Raw genomic sequence first — 18,530 nt, forward strand, 5'->3', positions numbered from 1 at the left:
CTAACTTTTATGTCTGTGGCTCTGCTTTACTGGTGAGAAAGCCTTCTCCTCCCCAGCTTCTGCCAATGGGAACAGCTCTGTCTCCATCTCCACACCTCACTGAAGTTATCCATTTGTTTCATACCATTTCTCAGCTGAAAGCGTGTCTTTCTTTCACTGCTTACTCACGGTAGTATTTGTTATTTGAGCTATGCAGTGGTACTGATTGATTAGTTCTGAGAAGCAATCTGTGAGGGAGTTTGTATAATGGATAGCACCAAAATAAAGTGGCAAAAAAGTCACAGTGGAAACATTTATACTACTTTCTAGTAAGTTTAAGCTGTTGGGACTTCCTTAAGACTAGCAGAATAACTTTCTTAAATGCTTTCAGAAATTACTCTCTTAGCAATCTCACCATACTTCACAATGTGTAGTTGTGGTAATAACGTGTTGCTTTCTCATGGAATGTGAAAGACGAAATAGCCAGAGACCATCTGAGTGCCTGGCCCCAAGCCCTGCAATGGCAGGCAGCAGTAGATGCCTACATTCAGAAAACTCTGCTGAGTATGTGCTCCATGCTCCTTTCCCACAAAATCATGTTCATATTCTTTTCTTCAAACCAAAGTCTGTAAGAAGTGACCAAAAGCCACAATTATAATTGTGGCTTTACAAGGCCTTTCCTTGTGTATATACAAGGAAGGGAGCGGAAGAGTACATTGGCACCTCCAGTCTCTGTGTTAATTAGAGAATGGTTCATTATTTGTACAGATAACTTTTGATGACAGGAAAAGGAGTTGTGCATGCATGCACACCCCTACTCTGGCTGGTGCCTATCTTTTTTTTGATGAAGAAAACCAAGAAAAGCAGGGATCCTCTTATATTTATTGATGAAAAGTCATCAGAGGAAAGATGACACTTACGAAATGTGTTTTTTCTCACAAAGTAGAAAGTCATAAATCTTGATTTTCTAGGTAGGGATAGGTTCTTTTTTTTTTTTTTTTTAAAGTATCTGATAGGCTGAAGTTTCCAAACTACAATCTACTTTCTTTTGTTTCCTGCAATGGAGGCACTGAGCATTCTGGAACTTCCCAAGAAGATGAAAATGAAAATGCTGGAAGCAGAGTTATGGTGTCACCTGCTTGTTGCTGCATTTGGGGAGAGAAACTTAAACAGGGAAATTCTACAGTCGTCTGTGCTGATTGTCTTTCCCTACAGCCTCCCATTTCAGTAGCCAGAAGTTATAGCTGGACAGGCTGCAAGTATTCCTTCAAACCCTGAATTCACTTAATTATCTCTACAGAATGTAGGATGAAGGCAAAAATTTGCAGATTTTTTAGGTTTTTTTTCCTAAGACAAAGTCTGAAGCAATTAATGAGTTTATTGATGGACAAAAATATAATGTTGTCAATAAGAAAAGTCTTTTATGTGCTCTAATTAGAGCAACTGTTCCCTTCAGGAAAATGCAGCTTTTAAAGCAGCATTAAGAAAAAAAGAAGAAAAGAAAAAAATCCTTAAAAAAATCTGTGTCAATGACACAAGGCACAAATCTGGAACGAGGCTCTAAGGACCCTGAAAAATATTGTCAGGCTTTTCATCTTAACATTGTAGGTGTACAGCTCTCATTAGCATTGCAAAAAATACATTTAACAAATAAATAGGTAAAGGTAATGCTTTTATTTACCTTTGACAAGGGCCATCTACTTACAAATACACATCAGAAGACATTTGTTTTTTTTCTCTCCACTGAAAGAAGTCTAAGATTCTTGAGAACAACATGAACTCTTCAAAAGAAGCTGTAGGTTCAGCAGCTGAAACGTTAGTGTGGGACTTTTATCCTTCTGGGGTGTGGGCTCTTCTTAATAGGAATGTATATATAATTCAGTACTTTGAAAAACTCTTGGGGGCAAAATGGGCCAAATGTACTACTGCAGTAACAGAGGAAGAAAAGACTATCAATTCCTTTGAAGGTTTACAAGTAAATTTTTTTTCTGCCTGTCTTCTCTGTGGTTGATGATGTTCTACTATTAAAATAGCAGTTTATATATGCTGCATATTAGTACACTGTTTTGTTCTTCTTTGCTTCAGGCATTGAAGGAAAAAGAAGCCTGTCACATATTTTAAGTTCAGAACTGGTTAATAACAAAACACATTTTCAACGAATTTCACAACCAACCCCTTTGGGCAACTACTCTTTGCAATTTAAATGAAGATGCAGAAACTTTCTTTTCCCCCCCTTAACAATACTTTTACGAGTTTCACGTACATGTATTTTAGTGGTTAGCAGTATATTACAAAATGAGATTAAATGTACCTGTTTCAGCACTCCAGGCCAGGCAAGGGAAATTGAACTCTGGGGTGCCCAAATTAAGATGCTAAAATGGGTAAATTCTACTTACCAGCATTTATCACAGACAGCACTACTGCCACTTTTCCTAAAGCTAATACCTTGTCAGCTATCACTTCAGTCCTACCTCCTATCCATATTGTGAGAAAATTCCTAATTTAGTCTCTTCTCCCACTGGTGTTAGACATATCATTGATTTGGGGGGGGGGGGGGAGGGGAGGGGGAGAGTTGGGAAAGGGGTGTTAATTTTTAATTTTTTTCCAAAGCTTACATTTGTGGGACAGTTAAAAATTATATAGACTCTATGGCTAAATCTGGTGAATTATACTAGCTTAAATACATTTTAAAAACCACGTTTGTTCCACAAGCTGCAGAAAGAAATCTGCTCTGGTTTCCAATGAGATTGTACCTCATGGCTGACTGCCTTTTTAGCTGAATTATGCAAATACTGCAGTGTGAGCTGACCCGTTATGAGACAACAAGGCAGAGAAGCAGGAAGAGTGGGTGTGGGGGGGAGGGGAAAAAGATGAGGTGGGAAGGGCTCGGCTGTTATAAATACCACCTAACCATGTGAAAAGCTTCAAACAGGAGCTGTGCCATATTGGACAAAGTACTCGCGATGGAGAGGAAACTCTAAAGAATTATTGATTCTTGGGCACAGATTTTGACTGAAGCTTTTGTCTCTGTTGGGGTTTTTCTAGAGGCACCTTTCCTATAGGTTCTCTGATGTCTAATAAGTTCTAAGCTCCTGCAGCAACCTGCACTCTCAAGTTAGTAATAGGAAAAAAATAATTTTGAGATCCTTATGGCCTCTTGAAACTTGTTATAATGGATCCATGGTTCTTAGGTAATTTGGACAGAGTGAAAGAGCATGGCCACACAAGCTGTTTTTCCTTAGGAAATGCACCTGAAATACAGAGAAATTTCAATCAGTAATATTTTAATTTAACTTACATTCATTGATGGACTTCACAAAATGCAAAACTACTTGCTTCCCATAGTTTCTGCAGTTTGCTCTCCTCTGGCTAAGATATTTAAAAGTAGTGCAGGTTTAGATGTCTCATGATTCATGGTTCCTTACTAGATTTTCTCCAGATTTGTTCACTGGCTCTCACCATTCATTTTCACCCTGCCCGCATCTGCAACAATTCAGCAGCCCTTCAAATATGACAGAGATTTTTTTTTTTTAAATTTTTGTGCTTTTTTGGATTTCCCCACGCTAAAATGCACATTGCTTTACTGGTCTGCTATTAAGCCGATCACTTCAAACAATTGCTTTTGCAAAAGAACAAATTGTTGGCAAGTTGTACTGGGGGTCATAACAAGTCCCTGAATATGGGGAAAGAAGCAGGAGTCATTTGAAGAGACTTTTCTGCTGCATAAATTGTAACAGGGAGCCATGCCTCAGGATCCCTTGCTGGAGTGGTTCTACTTTGCCTCAGCAATTGATTATTCATGAAATCAGTAAAAGAGACTGTAGGTTTGGTGGTTTCAGTACTTCTATGAGAAATGGGTCATCCCTGTTCTTTTCCCAGCCTTAAGGAGCAGTAATTTATGAATAATACATCTGTTTAATACATCTTCATTTTGTGACTGCTATTTAAGCTCCACAGCAAATTAGGACTTTTATTTCCAATTTTTTCTTTCAGTAGAAATGGTCAAAACAGATTATTATTTTGGGTGCCTCAAAGCAGGGTACATGTCACACTCCACGATTTTCTTAAAACTTCAGCACCTGAGCCAATAATAGACATTACTAAAGTTCTGAAATAAAGGGGGCTACTTCAGAATATATTCCCCAAAACCTGCCATTTCAGCATTCAAGACAATGTGCTTGTTCTCCCCTTGCTTAGGAAAGGGTTATCTGACCCTTTCCTGCAGCTGCTCAGGCAAGTCAACTACGCATAAATAAGAAGGAAACTTATGCTGGAAGAAAATGAAATGAGATGAATAATTAACATATACTTTATGCAAAAGCATGAAAAACTTTCAAAATTTCTCTGCTTAACTAACGTGTGAATTCACATAAGAATATTCTACACTGAAACTTTGTCAATAGGTCATAAAAAGCACATATCTACTTATTTAATAGGTCTAAGATTTATCTGATGTGTTTCATTTCCTAATGAATGATACATTTTTTTCCTCTCAGTCATTTTAACTATGTTATTTCTGTAGGTTTGTGAACAAACAGTAATGGGCAAATCCCAGAAGTCGAAAATGGGTGCAACTTCACAGCATCACCAATCAGTATTTTGAAGAGGCTTCCGAAATTTAGGACAAAAGCAAAGAAAAGACAATTATGAGATCTTGTGTCATTATCTTGCTGTAAGATTTACTTAGTCTCATCAAAGGATCAAATAGACAGAAAAAGAACTGATCTTTGCAGTAGATCTAGTCTGATTACAAAATTTTAATTTCACTGTTTCAGGCCATGACTACTGTAGCTGCCTATGCTCATGCAGTAAAAAAAAGTTCTATATTTAAAACAGGAACAGAGTAATCTATTTTTTTTTTTTTTATGTAAACAGCTGGATTATAAGTATTTATTGCGCAGTTGCACACTGAAGATTTCATTTGCTGGAGTTATGTGTGTGGCAGGATAGGATTTACCTGGTAAAGCCCATGAAGCTTATACTGGGAATCTAAAAATAATCTGAATACTGTTTTATTCTTTTGGAACGCAAACTGCAGAGTGGTCAGTGCCCAAATACACACATAGCACTTTCGGAAACTTTAATGGGAGTTGCTAACAGAATGGGAGGTGCCAAGAATGCTTGGATAATTATGCATGTTCACTGTATAAATACTTAAAAAGCAAAATGGCATAAACTCCAAACTGCTGTGTTTCTATCTTTCAGATACTGTTCAGGCACATTTTGACATAATAATTATTTATATGATGGTAGATTGCCCCAGATCTATAGTTCACTCATGGTGCTTAGGTCATTTCATGAAAGGCATAAGTATAGTGCATTACTCTGTATGCATAATGTAAAGCTTATTTATATTTAATGATGACATTATTTTTCTATGAGGAGAGTATTTCTATGAGGTGCACTTCATTTTCAAAATATTGTTTATGTTGTACAGATTTTCATTTTGAGAGGACAGGATGCTTGCTTCCCAGGAAATTGTTGGCCACTTTTCAGGATCTTTCTTTATTTCCTTCCCATCCATCTGTTCCTTCCTCTCCTTCCTTTCCTTTTTGCTTTTTAACAAATAAGTTGTTCAGTGGTAATATAATGATAACAGGTCATGTACAGGTTTTTTGTGGACAAACATGTCTAGCAATACTTATCAATATAATCTGACGTTGATACCAAGGTTAAGAGATTATCACAGATATTTGCACTCCAATGAATACCTACATTAATTTTAAAGTTAAAAATTCCAACCTATAGCAGCAGTAAAATCTCATTAATTAACACAAATAGGTGGGAACCTTGTATTTTTGCTGGGTTTAGGTGACTTCATGTAGTCACATCAGGTAAGTCAGAGGAGGGGTGAGTAGCTATATATAGGAAATCACCTGAGGATGAAGACACAGAGACATATTTATCTCAGTATATTGCAAGGATTTTTATCTGTAATGTTTATTAAAGCTCACAGAGGAGATACGTTGTAAAACTGGGTATTGAGCTAAGGCTGTACACTGCAATCAGCTTTTCAGAAAATGCCTCTAGATAAAGTGCTGTGCTAACCCTTCTCTGGATTATACTGTGCATCAGGAAGTATATTATCCCTTAAAATATCTCCTTTCATTCTTTAATTTTACTGTTAGTATACTAGCAGGAGTTATCTTTTAGTGGGAAAACATGTTCCTGCTGCTCCTGGCCCAGTGCTGGGGAAGAGCATCTCCTGCAGGTCACACACAGCATTTGGGGACGTTGCTGCTCCTTAGTGCCCAAATGGGTGCTGCCTTTTTTGCTGCAGGGAGGAGGTTGCTACATTGCTACAGGCACCACAAAAGGAGGAATTTGCTAGATGGCTCAAGCAGGTTGACAATCCTGCAGCAAGCTGTCACCTTCCATTTTCTCAAGTGAGCAGTCATCTCCTCCTTACTCCCCTCGGAAAACAGAGCCCTGCAAGGCGTGGAAAGGATGGCTGCATGCTCCAGCCTTTTGCTTTGGGGAGGCAAGGCTTCAGCCTTGCTTTTCCCTGTGAGGCTGCTGGTGCACAGAAGTTGTGGTCATTTTTAATCACCAAAATAGAGCCGATGTCCCCATGGACTGATTCTGCCTACTCAGCATAGTGCCAACAGCAGCACCATGCTGGGAGGATCACGGAGACAGAGGAGGGGACAGGCATCACTAACTTAATAAGGTGTTTCTAGCTTTTTTGGGGCCAATTCCTAATGTTTGCCTGTATGTCCACGGAAGTGCTGTGGCAGCCTTCCCCGAAGTACTTTTAGCAGGCAGAAGAGAAAGACGTGGGAGCTCAGAAAGCCAGCAAGCAGTGACAAACCCATGCCTGATGAGTTCAGTGGCAGTTAAGAGCAGAACCATCTCTGTAACAGTGGCCATAACACTCAGTGCTCCAGCAAACCTGAAAGTGTAGTTTCAGTATGCCTCACGGTTTATAAAACCAGGAGAAAACATAATTCTTTTTATTTTCATCTGTATAACGTTGTATTTATGTACACTTTTGTGTATGTAGATAGATATATCTATACATATCTTACTGTTACACAATGATCCTGGTCGACGGAATGTGGTTATGGTATCACGGAATCATGCCTCCTCGGCATTATCAGAGGCCCTTCTGCCACTTTTACAGACTTGCCCTCTTTTCTGTGTAAATATTTTTTCTGCCTTTCACTTTTGCAAAGCAAAGAAGTTGTTTGCAAACTATTTGTAGAATATAAACAGCTCCTACAAGGTAAATGCCCTTGAAGCGGTGAGAGTAGACTGATTGCAACATACAGTACATGCTAATAGCATCTTCAGAGAATTATTATTACTTAGGAGCAGAGGCATTTTCATTAAAATAGAAATCTTACCATGATCCTTAGATTGAATTTTTACCTTCTTTTGCATAGTTGAGGTGAGTCAACAGTCGCAGATTGCTAGTTCATTGTTCAAAAGCTCCAGGGAATTACTCCTAAGTAGTGCCAGTTCCCATGATTGCCTCTTTGCAACTTTTGTGAAGCAACAGAACAGGCAAATGACCAGCACATAAAGTCTGAATCTGGCAGTATTCCTAGCGCTCTGCTCACAGTTAGTAAAATGAACCTACTAATACATTGCTATATCTGTTACAGCTTGCTCACATTGGGTGTTAATCGAGTATTCATAGTAAATTCACCAACTGATGCTTGAGCTGAATGATGATCTTTCAGGTTGCCTGATACCTTTATCTGACCAAATTCATGCAGACTCAGCCATGTGCAGAGGAACTTGGCATGGGTGCACTTTATCTACCTTTTGTATTTCTGGTGCAATAGGATAGGAATGAGAGGAAGAGAATATATAAGGGTTCCCCACTGAGAATCTGTTCTATAAATTATGTATTATGCAGACACTATTCTGCTGATGCTATCTGATCCCCAAGTCACAGTTCCTTGTTTTTCCTTCTATAAATAGCTATGGCCAGGTTTTCAGTTGTAAAATGACGAGGACAAAACCAGAAATCTTTCCCATTTAATAACCTCTGCCAAAGAAGAATAAGGTAATATTTTTCATAGCTGTGTTGTCCTCAGGGCTTGAACAGTCTGGGAATACAAGCAGCACTAAGTTGTTGATAAGATACTGGTAGTAAAAGTGGGAATAACCATACTGAATATTAAAGAGGGAAATGCCCTATTTTCTGGATGATCGGTATAAAACTTGGTGTTGTGTATTTTTCTGTCTATTTTTGCCTGTGTAGGAACACTTTTGCTTTTCGTTTCTCCCTCTAGATCCAAATGCTTTGGCTGGACAGACCGGACCTGACCATGCTCTTATAGGAGGAATAGTGGCTGTAGTTGTCTTTGTAACACTATGTTCTATAATTCTCCTTGGTCGATACCTGGCAAGGCATAAAGGTAAGACAGATTTAGTGAAGTTCAGTCAATTTTGGGAGCATAATTTCACCTGGGAGTACTGTTCCCTTTTGCCTTCCCCCATCTGCTACATGATTTGGACAAGAAAGGTCAGTTCACCGTCCAGTCACAAGTGAAGTCCCTGTAAGTTTTACCTAGTTTTCCAGTGGACTGGCTAAGGCAAAGCACATCCAGTTACATGCCTAAGGTCATCTCACAAGTCAGTGATTTAGAGAGAATAAGAGGTAAGATTGCCCCTTGGTTTTGGCCTTTAGCTCTAGAAACGTGATTACATGATATTGTAGTTTTAAATCGTATATCAATTCAGCAGAATATAGAGAGAGAGTAAAAAAGATTTTTCGTTATAATAAATTGTGCTAATACTTTAAGTTGCATTTAAAAGATAATATTAGAAATTAGTGGTGAGTTTTCAGATCAGTGACTCTTTTACCAATGATCCCACTGGAATAAGGATTTCATTCCTTGGCCAAGCTTTACTTTGTTCAGAGATTTCACCTAAGAATTCTACACCCTTCATTTTCAGTCCCCCCCCCCCCCCCAACAGAGACAACAGGGATGGAGTGACATTGACTTCTGACTAAGCTTCTCTATGATCTTATTTTGACTTAGTTAATTCCAAAATAATTTCTTGAGATTTAACCTCCAAATGGCTTGTAGACCTACAGTGAAAACTCAGTTGATTCCCTACCCACCTCCCCCTCCCAGAAAAAAAGAAAAGTGAAAAGAGGATTAGTGTTGGTATCAACTCATTAAATCTCATCATAATCATACGGCTTGCAGACACAAGGTGATGGAAACTTTTTAATTTGATTTGACTGTGCGGGGGAAAAATCAAGATGTTTTTAACAAGCCAATGGAAGTGCATCTCCTTTGGTTTTACTTTCCTGAATGAAGTTGTAAATCTTACGCCAACATAAATAATGCTTTTCACAAAGGGAAAGGTGACTATTGTACACAATTCTTTTTATTCATATTCTGAGCATAAAAATATTGGTGATACTGTAATGAGAGTGGGTTCAGTTAATAAAACTACCTAAATTTTGTAATTCTTGGAAATTACTATGATACAATTCTGTAAAATTAAAGTATAGATACAATCAAGTAAAAATAGAAATAATCAGCGTCCATTTTTTTAAAATAAACATTTATTAATATCTAAGCCTTCAGTGCTGGTTTGTTTTTTATGTATAGCTGTTCCATGAAATAACCAAGATTTTATCACTTATTCTATAATTGCAAAATATATTGCATATTACTGCAGTTAGATAAAGTGGATTTTTATTAAAATATTTCCTTAATTTGTTGCAGATATACTTGAATTTGTGTATGTGCATTTTCAGTATTAATACTGTATATATTTCTTACACAAATTAGAAAGTTGAGCATACCTGTATGATGTATACAAAAATTGTATAAAAATATTTGTCCATTCATGAAGCAACTGGAGCATTGTTAGAAATGTAGCTCCTATAATGCAGACTAAAGCTAAAACAACTCTAATCTTTCCTTTTTTTCCTTTTCTGTTGCACTGACTCCTATAGGAACATATTTAACAAATGAAGCAAAAGGAGCTGAAGATGCACCTGATGCCGACACAGCCATTATCAATGCAGAAGGCAGCCAAGTCAATGCAGAGGAGAAAAAAGAGTATTTCATTTAGATGCAGAGCTAGAATCTTGGAGTTTTACTTATCAGGCTGACTGCTGGAGAAAACTGGCTATCATTTCTCAGAATTCATTTCTGCCATCTTCTGCTAGCTTTATTAACTCACCTGCTAGAAGTAGCCAGTTTATGCCAACAATCAGCTGTTGACATCATCATTCTATAATTACAGTATCATGCGTAAAGCAGGACATTTCTTATTGCCTAAAATTCATATCCACTGCTCTCTTAACATACAGTGCTTGAATATACAGCCTTAACAATGTTAATCATCATCTTAATCCAAGTTTTTAAGTGTTTGCAGCTTTCTTCTTTTCCTCTTTTCTTTTATCACATCCCTACTAGTGTGTCATAGAACAATATTCATAACAAATACTGTTAGGTAAGGACCTAATTTACTTACATAAAATGTTAAGTCTAAGATTAGGGGTTTACAAAGAATGTTTTATATATGTCTATAATTCTAAAAGCAAGTTGTTTTTGAAACATATGCCCTAGGAAACACAAGCTGAAATGTTTTTAGTGTAGTTTCTTGTATGCTTGGATTTGGTGGGAAAAAAACCTATTAGTCCACTGAATTTAATGTTTTGTTTTGCTCTGTTTTGTTACGTTTTAAATGGTACCTTGACAACAGTGCCATGTTTCAGTGGTAAAAAGATGCTGAATATCTATACATATTTTGCAAAGTTAGATAATAGTGCTTTGTTTCAACCAAATTTGTTCTGCCCTTTTACTGCTTTTTGGGGTCGCAAAGATTGGAGAACTTTCTGAGTAATTTCTGTTTTTATAATTTATTTGCTTCACGTGAACTCACCTGCCTACTCAAATTTGAAGTGTTCATGGGGTACAACTGCAAGGCATTTTAGTATCTGTATATAGTGCATATAATAAATTCAATTAAACATTATTTGACACATATTTAACTTTTTTGGCAGTAGCTATGTCAGTCACAAGTAAGCATTTTCTAATGTTCATTATATCCCTTTAGATATGACTCAAATCAATATTCTGAGTAGATAACATGTATCAGTATTTTTTTGTCTGTATGTCCTAGCACTGTTCAGCAGCAAACTTTTCTAGTTCTTGTTAATTTTTTCTTTGTTATACAATGGAAGCACAATGTTATATGGAAAGGTAGTTTTAAGCTAACAACCAGTGCACAGCCTCAGGTTTTAAATTACAACCACATTTGATTACTATCCTTAAAAAATACTATTGAGTTGCTGAAATTCTCAAATTTTAATTTGGCAGTTCCAGAGCTGCTTCTCTAAGTTGGTTTGCCAAAAAAAAAAAAAAGAAAAAAAAAAAAATAGAAGTGTTAAAACAAAATATATATGTTTTGTGTATACAGTAAATGGACTAATACTTTATATTAAATTCCTGTCTATGCATTTTGTGAGGTATAAACTTATGTCACCGTGAATGATAGAGAATTCCTGCCATGCTTTTAGCTCCACAGTAAAGGTCTCTGTTTGGATTATTTCTGAATTTTTTTGTGTAATTGACAGCTGAAAAAATTACATGCTCTTAAATATGACAACAAAACACTGTAAGCCCATCGGCTTATTTCCTCTTCCAATGAAATAAAAAAGGTTGCCATAACAGCTCTTGGAAATGATTGTACACTGGAGAACGCAAGTTAGTCTAGCCGGAGATTGTCTTGCTCCTAAGTTTTGCACCTTTGACAAAAGAGTATTTCTCTCTGGTTGGTGTACTTGTGAAGCCTAAAAGCATGATGGTCTGCTGTGAAGGACTTTCTCCTCGGATTTTATTTTTGTGTGGGAAAGGGAGAGTTTGGAATATGACATCATGTAGTATGGTAAAATGGAAGATAAAGGTGCTGTGCCAGATTGTTTATCAGAAGAGTATAAACCTTTTGAGGACAATATTAGAGTATTTTAATTGTTTTTGTTGAAACATTTATCTTGCTAATTTCTAAGAGAAAAGGGTGACGTCAATCAAAGCAGCACTTTTTTGAAAATATACAGACATAAATAATATGATGTGGTTGAGTGTTAACATAATAAATCATATACAGTATGACATTTTAAAGAAATAAGTCTGCATTGATGTGATTGCATGCTTGGTTTTACAGTTCACTCCATACCCATCTGTGGAAAAATGCAATAATATGTTAATATAATATGGTAGTTTGAGAGAACCAGGTAGGTGCTACTAGACACATTGAAAACTAGTATAGGTTTACAAGATATTCATGTCTTTCAAAACATGCACATGTAAAAGGCTGGAAAAGGAAGTCTTTCCGTTTAATACCAAAAATGTGGGTTCTTGTCACAACAGTAAGTTGCATTAGCTACAATACAGTATTGCATACGACAAGCGTTTGTTTCAGGACCTGGGGCCCAGTTCAACTAAGCATTTAAGCACATGCTCAGCTTCAGGCATCGGAGGAGTTCCATTGGACTTTAAGGCACTATTCACATGCTTAAAAATAAGTGCTTCCCTGGATGAGGGCCTTATTTGCTCAAGTGGAATTCCCCACCAGCGGGGTGTTTACATTGTTTTTCATTTTTCCAAACTCCAACTTGCTTGAAGAGTAGGGTTGTTATTTGAACCATTACCCAACCAAGGTCAGGTAGGACCTTCAAAAGCAAGATTGCCCTTGGGCTAGCCATTTCAAACCATTTTGTCCAGTGGCATAGAAAGAGCATTTAAACTCTGCAAAAAGAGATGTGAATTGTACTGTTAATATAGGTTATTTCATTGGTTTTCAATTCAAACTTCTCACCTGTGCTCATTTGTAACACAGTTGATCTTCCATTATCTCACACCTGGTGATGTCCCTTGCATCTGTGCAAAGCAGGTGTGAAAACTCCCACACTGAGCATTCTACCTAGGGTAGCCCTTTGCAGGCCTATGGGGTCTTCACAGGTTTAAATTACTACGCTAGGTGTAAAGAGGCATCCCTCATTTTTGTAAGCAGAACCATGGCTCAATGCTGATGACCTGCAGTAGGCTAAAAGCCAGTCATCCCTTCCTTTTGTCCAAGATACCATTCTGAAATACCCCTTTGATTATGGCGTGAGGTATCCAGACGATGCATAAAGTGGAGGCTCTGAATGGGAACCGCTCTCGCTAAAAAGTGCATGACACCCTCTCGCACATGCACTTGCAGAGTAGTTTTCTCAAGACCAGGTAGCTAGTTTCTGCCAGTGTACTGTTTACAGTATCAATTGCTGATTATTTTTAAATTTATTGATGTAGGGGTTTTTAAATTCTGGTTTTATAAAGCTTCAAGAACATTTTCATGATTTGAACAAGAAAGCAGCGCATCAGAAAACAACAGGTGCATCCTCCCACTCTTTTAGTGTCATCTGACAAACCAAGAAACAGTGTAAGGAACCTGATGTTTAACTTGAGGCTCAGAATTTAAACTAGAACACTTGAAAAAGTTTCCATGTTACGTAGGGATGGTTCGGCTTGCACTGAGATTCCCGCTATAAAGGAATACATGAAGAAAAGCAACTTTTCTAAATAAGACATGAGAGTTAGCATCTTGTGTATTTTCATTGCAGTATTATATATATATATAACTATTTCAGTGAAAAGAAAGGACAGAATCATCTGTAATTATGTAATTCATGATTGTAACAGCACTGAAGTTACCATGTACACACATGTACAGTAGCTATTTCAACAGTTACAGTGTAGTTACATGTAATTCCCTGTAACATAGCGGTTATAGTGTAATTTAGTGCCACTTATTGTAAAGTGTTACCAAAAGGAAAATGGAGTTCTTACCTTTACAATTCCATTCAAATTAAAGGTAAGTTTAATAAATTAGCACCATAAATCTGCTATTCCATTTCTTAATTAAGGAGGCGATTTAAAACTTCATGTTCACACTGCAGCTTCCCCCACCGCTTATCCAGAATCCTTTAAGTGTCTAATCTCTACACTCCTAGGAACTGGTAACCTGTGATGAACATACCAAAAATCCAGCTACTTCAACTTTAATTGAATAAGCTGTCTAATAGAGAAAAATAAACTACAAAAATAATGAGTAATGCTTTTTATTAAGTGGCACAAAGTACACACTAAAAACTATGCAAAAATATAGGTAAATACAGTGTACTTACATGTAAGTATCTTGTACTTGCTGTGTATGGATATTGGAAAACCGTGTAATTACAATATGCATTTTGATTATTTCAAGTAGGGGGATGACCCATAACAGTCACAAGGGAAAACTGAAAGGTACATATACAAGCAGCGGGTATCCTAATGCAATATGTGTAATTCCTCTACTCGCAACGGAAACTAATTTATAAAACTGCTTATACCACTCCTCATTCTCACTAGCTTTGCTTTCCGTTTCTTTTGAGGCCCATTAAATATCACTGAAACACCTTTAGGCAAAGTAAGACACTGACTCTGCTAATAGCTTTGCTGCCAGCACTCTGTACGTCTGGCAACACTGTTCTCTAATCTATTTCTGGCTCAACAGCACAAGTTTCCTCTTTTTTTTCTGTCCTCAAAGGAGCCTAGTATGTTAAGATGCTGAAATATGCTGCCATATGCCCTGGTATTTTTAGCATGAACAACAGAGAAAGAGAGAGAGAGAGAGCGAGTTGCATTCTTCTGACCCCTATTTTGCTGAATCACCTCACCTGGAATTTCCACTACTTGCTCAGTAACACCAGGTAATCTTAAATTGTAAGTACAAAATGCTTCCATCCAAGTACAGAGGATGCCTTTAATGATAAAGCTAACGTTTTGTAAACATGAAGTTTTGTATTACTGATCTTTTTACTTCTCGCCACTTTGCCATCCTACCCTTCCAGAAGGAATGCACTGAAAGACGGATAACATAGAATAGCAAAAGAAGAAAAGAGTATTGTAAGCCATCTTGTGGGTGCCATTGCTATAACCCTCCTTTGTGACCTGTGCAACAGGCAAATAGATGTATTTAGCAACTGCCGTTAGCATCGTTCCACGCTACAGTATTCCTAGAATATAACATCTACCTCCTAGTCTAAATACTAGCTATGAGATACTTGTATACATTTTGAAATACTACTGAATCTTTGGTGTAGTCTTGAAATGAGATCACTGTATTTTTTTCTGTTAAAAGTAGAAAAAAAATATTACCTGGTTTCATAGTTGTTGCCCTGTTCTTTATTGATTTTGGGATAGTTTGAACTTTTAACAGGGCATAAGGATGCAGCCTCAGCTGGTATAAATCAGCTTCACTCTGTTGCCTTAAATGGGGGCCAATTTACACTGGCTGGGGATTCAACCCAAACAGCTTAAAAATAAACTGCTATAACACATCAAAATTTAGTCAGCACTAGATAATCATGTGCAATCCAACTGCAACACAATTCTTTCCAGTAAGGCATGCAGGTCTGAAGACAAACTTTTAAAAGCACATGCAAGCTTTCGAATTAAATATGCAATACCAATACTGTTGAGATATTCTGACATGTCTCTTACTTAAACATGATATTGCCAGGGCATGTTTACATTAAAAACACTCAATGCATGGTGGACAGGGAAGGATTATTGCAAACAGTAAGAGAAAATTAATGGATAGAGCAGCCTTTGATGTCAACAGAACAGAGTAGAAACTCTTATGGAGAGTGGGACTGCCTACATGGTTTTTCAGAGCGGACCTAGTAACTCTAAAGCAAGTGAGGGTTGTCTACTTAGCATTAGCAGAAGCTAGCACAGTTCCTTCTCGCTATCAATGAATCTAACCCTGCACTCTGCACTTGTTATAACTCAGGAGGAAATAAGGGTACAAACATGGTTTAACAGCACACTTCTGTATCACTCCACATTCTTGGGATGCTTCAAGCTTTGTGTGCTTCCAGCAGCCCTTAAGGGAATTCTTCCAGCATATGGGAATCATCTTGTTGCCAAGCCATGTCCATTTTCTTCATCAATGTTTGATGTACTCACAGCAAGATGGAAGACGACATGGAGCCGATAGGATGACTCTACAGTACTAGGGGCTTCCGGAGCGTCTCAGTAGATGGCAAAAATAAATTCTCCATGGCTTCAGTGTTTACCATAGATCTGCCCTCCATGTTCTGTGTCTGAAGTCATTTATTCTCTGCTGGGCTAAAAGCAGCAGTCCAATTGGAAAGGAGGTAGGAAAAAAAAGTGTCTCCTACAAAAGGAGCAGTCTGTGTTACTATGAAAGAGAAGTTCAAGGATTATTATTTCTTTTTTTTTTAAGACTTCAGGTGCAAAGCCAAGCCTGTTGGGGTCAGCACTTTAGCACTTTCCCTGTGTTCCCCGTGTTCAGAGTCAAGCCAGCAGTGTTTCATGTGTGAGCTCCAATCTCACATTTCAGCACAAACTACAGACAGCCTTACCGTCTCCTTATGCATAGTGCTGAAATTCACTGATGCTATTTCCTTCTGGACATACTCATTTTCTTAGCCTTATTCTACAATGAAATCGTTGAAGGGTTTTCATAATAGGTTCAAAAGGAGGGGTTTCAAAGTAACAACTTGTAAATAAGATGATAATGATTATCATCAACTGTTTATGTTGATTATGAAGAGAAGGAGAATCTTTAATTGCTGGACTGAATTCTTTATCACTTCCTTTTTCTCTCATTTCTATGCATATTGATTAATGTTAGTAAATATGCAGTTGCACATGTTGTCCTTTTTCAGTGAAAGCAGATTTGCTTATACTTCTATATAGCTTCCATATGAATATGCAAATATGACCTACAATCATCTGCCTCTGCCTAAACAGTGAGCCAAGAAAGTGAACTCTTGGATTACCAGATCCATATATGTCCTGCTTCCGTAAAAGTTGTGTGCAATACGCCTATTGATTTCAAAAGAACAAGGCTCAAGTCCTTAATGCACGTTTGAGTTGCTTAGCTCTTTTCCGACAGAACTATAAAGCATTCATTGTGCATCCTTTACTTTTAGCCTAGATATTTAATGACTACAAAAAACCTTCAGTTCAGCCAAAAGTTTCCTAGAATAAATAATAAGGCATAATTTGTGAAAGAATTGTAATGACTTCATCTGTTCACAGTCAGTAGAAGTGTATTCTCCTAGGAACTCCAGTGTACTCTGCTTTTACACTGGCAGTTTAGGGCCTTGGGAAGGATATATTTGAATGGTTCAGAAATACAACCACTAATCTATAAACAAAATCGTAAGGAATTAAACATATTGCACTGATGATGAGACACATTTATTTAATTTCCTCATTAATAACTTCAAGCAGACAAAATGCATATTGTAATGTTAGGTACATGACACTTGCATGTTGCTATGCCTATATACTTACAAAGTATTCAATGTGTACTTAGTGGCGCTTAAAAAATGTCATGTACAACTCTTCTAAACATTCTTACAGGGTTCCCATTTGCACTTCATCTTTCAGAAAAGTCTTGTCAGAAAAATGTCTGATGAATATTATTGAAAAAAATAAAATTTCAGTTTTAGTTATCTGTTGGACATTTCTGAATTGTCTATTCATTTAATATATTTCCTGGTGCTTCCCAGTTTGGTAGTGGAGTTGATTTAGACCAGTGGCTGTACACACAGACTTTTCACTGAGCAGATTTTGCTGTTTCTAGCAAAATTGTTATAATCATATACTTCTCTAAGTATTCTGATCTTTTAAACAGTTACCAGAGAAAATCTGGTATTTTACAGGTAATTACAAATTTTATTATTTTGTTTGATGTTTATGTACTATTTACTGTGTATCGCTTTATAGTTTCTGCTGACTGACAAAGTAACAACTTCTGGATGCTATCCTCACTGTAGGAGAAATTTATCCTTATGAAGAGGTCAAGTGCTGAAAAAGCATTTAAGCCTGTGGGACTTAAATGGCGGCTTAGCCCTCTTAAAGGAGCTAGAGAATTCATGCAAGGTTTTCTACACCACTTATCATGTTTCAGCTGGTGTTATAAAGGGCAAGAAGGCCACTGGTCTCAAACGGAGAGAGACAAATGTCACAGGGAAGAGGAAAGTCTGAGAGAGTCTGTGTTTATGAAAAAGAAACAAGTCCCAGATGCAGAGAAAGACACTAACAGAGTTTGGTACCTCCGTGCAGAGGATATCCCAATGCTGTTTTGCATCTCTGATGGCAGAGCTCTCCTATGACCTAAACTAAACACACATTCGACAAACGCACAGCGCTACTGGATTCAGCAGATTTTTACTTGTCTTTATTACTTCTTTTCACTAAACCAAAAAATGTCCCCTTAAGGAATTTTTAATGTGCAATAACATACTTTTTAAATACAGTGATGATGCAGAGTTCCACATGGTCCTCAGTCACACACCCACGATTTAAGGCAAAGCATGCTGGAAATCTACAGTGTACCCAAGCAAAATGACACAGTCCAGCAAATGACACAATCTGCCACTGGATTGAACACTTTCTGCATTCAAGCTGTAGTAGGTTTAGTACTGCCCTGTTTCTCTTCATCAGCCAGAAGTTTCCACAAAGGGAAAAACTGCACTTTCCCTGGCCGAGAGTAGATTCTTACAGTGA

The 18,530-nt window shown here is 37.4% G+C and overlaps 1 protein-coding gene across 4 annotated transcripts in view; it reads left to right on the forward strand.

Moving 5' to 3' along the window:
• Positions 1-17,482, forward strand: part of CADM2 (cell adhesion molecule 2) — a 756,516-nt gene extending 739,034 nt beyond the window's left edge. For all 4 annotated transcript variants that reach the window (XM_075434116.1, XM_075434124.1, XM_075434130.1 and 1 more), the window contains 2 exons: positions 8,223-8,348; positions 9,908-17,482. In XM_075434116.1, coding sequence (XP_075290231.1) covers positions 8,223-8,348; positions 9,908-10,026 — 245 coding nt within the window. In that variant the 3' untranslated portion in view covers positions 10,027-17,482. The remainder of the gene's footprint in view (positions 1-8,222; positions 8,349-9,907) is intronic.
• Positions 17,483-18,530: the final 1,048 nt, after the last annotated feature.

Source organism: Opisthocomus hoazin, chromosome 1 (assembly GCF_030867145.1).
Source record: "Opisthocomus hoazin isolate bOpiHoa1 chromosome 1, bOpiHoa1.hap1, whole genome shotgun sequence".
Taxonomy (NCBI): Eukaryota; Metazoa; Chordata; class Aves; order Opisthocomiformes; family Opisthocomidae; genus Opisthocomus; species Opisthocomus hoazin.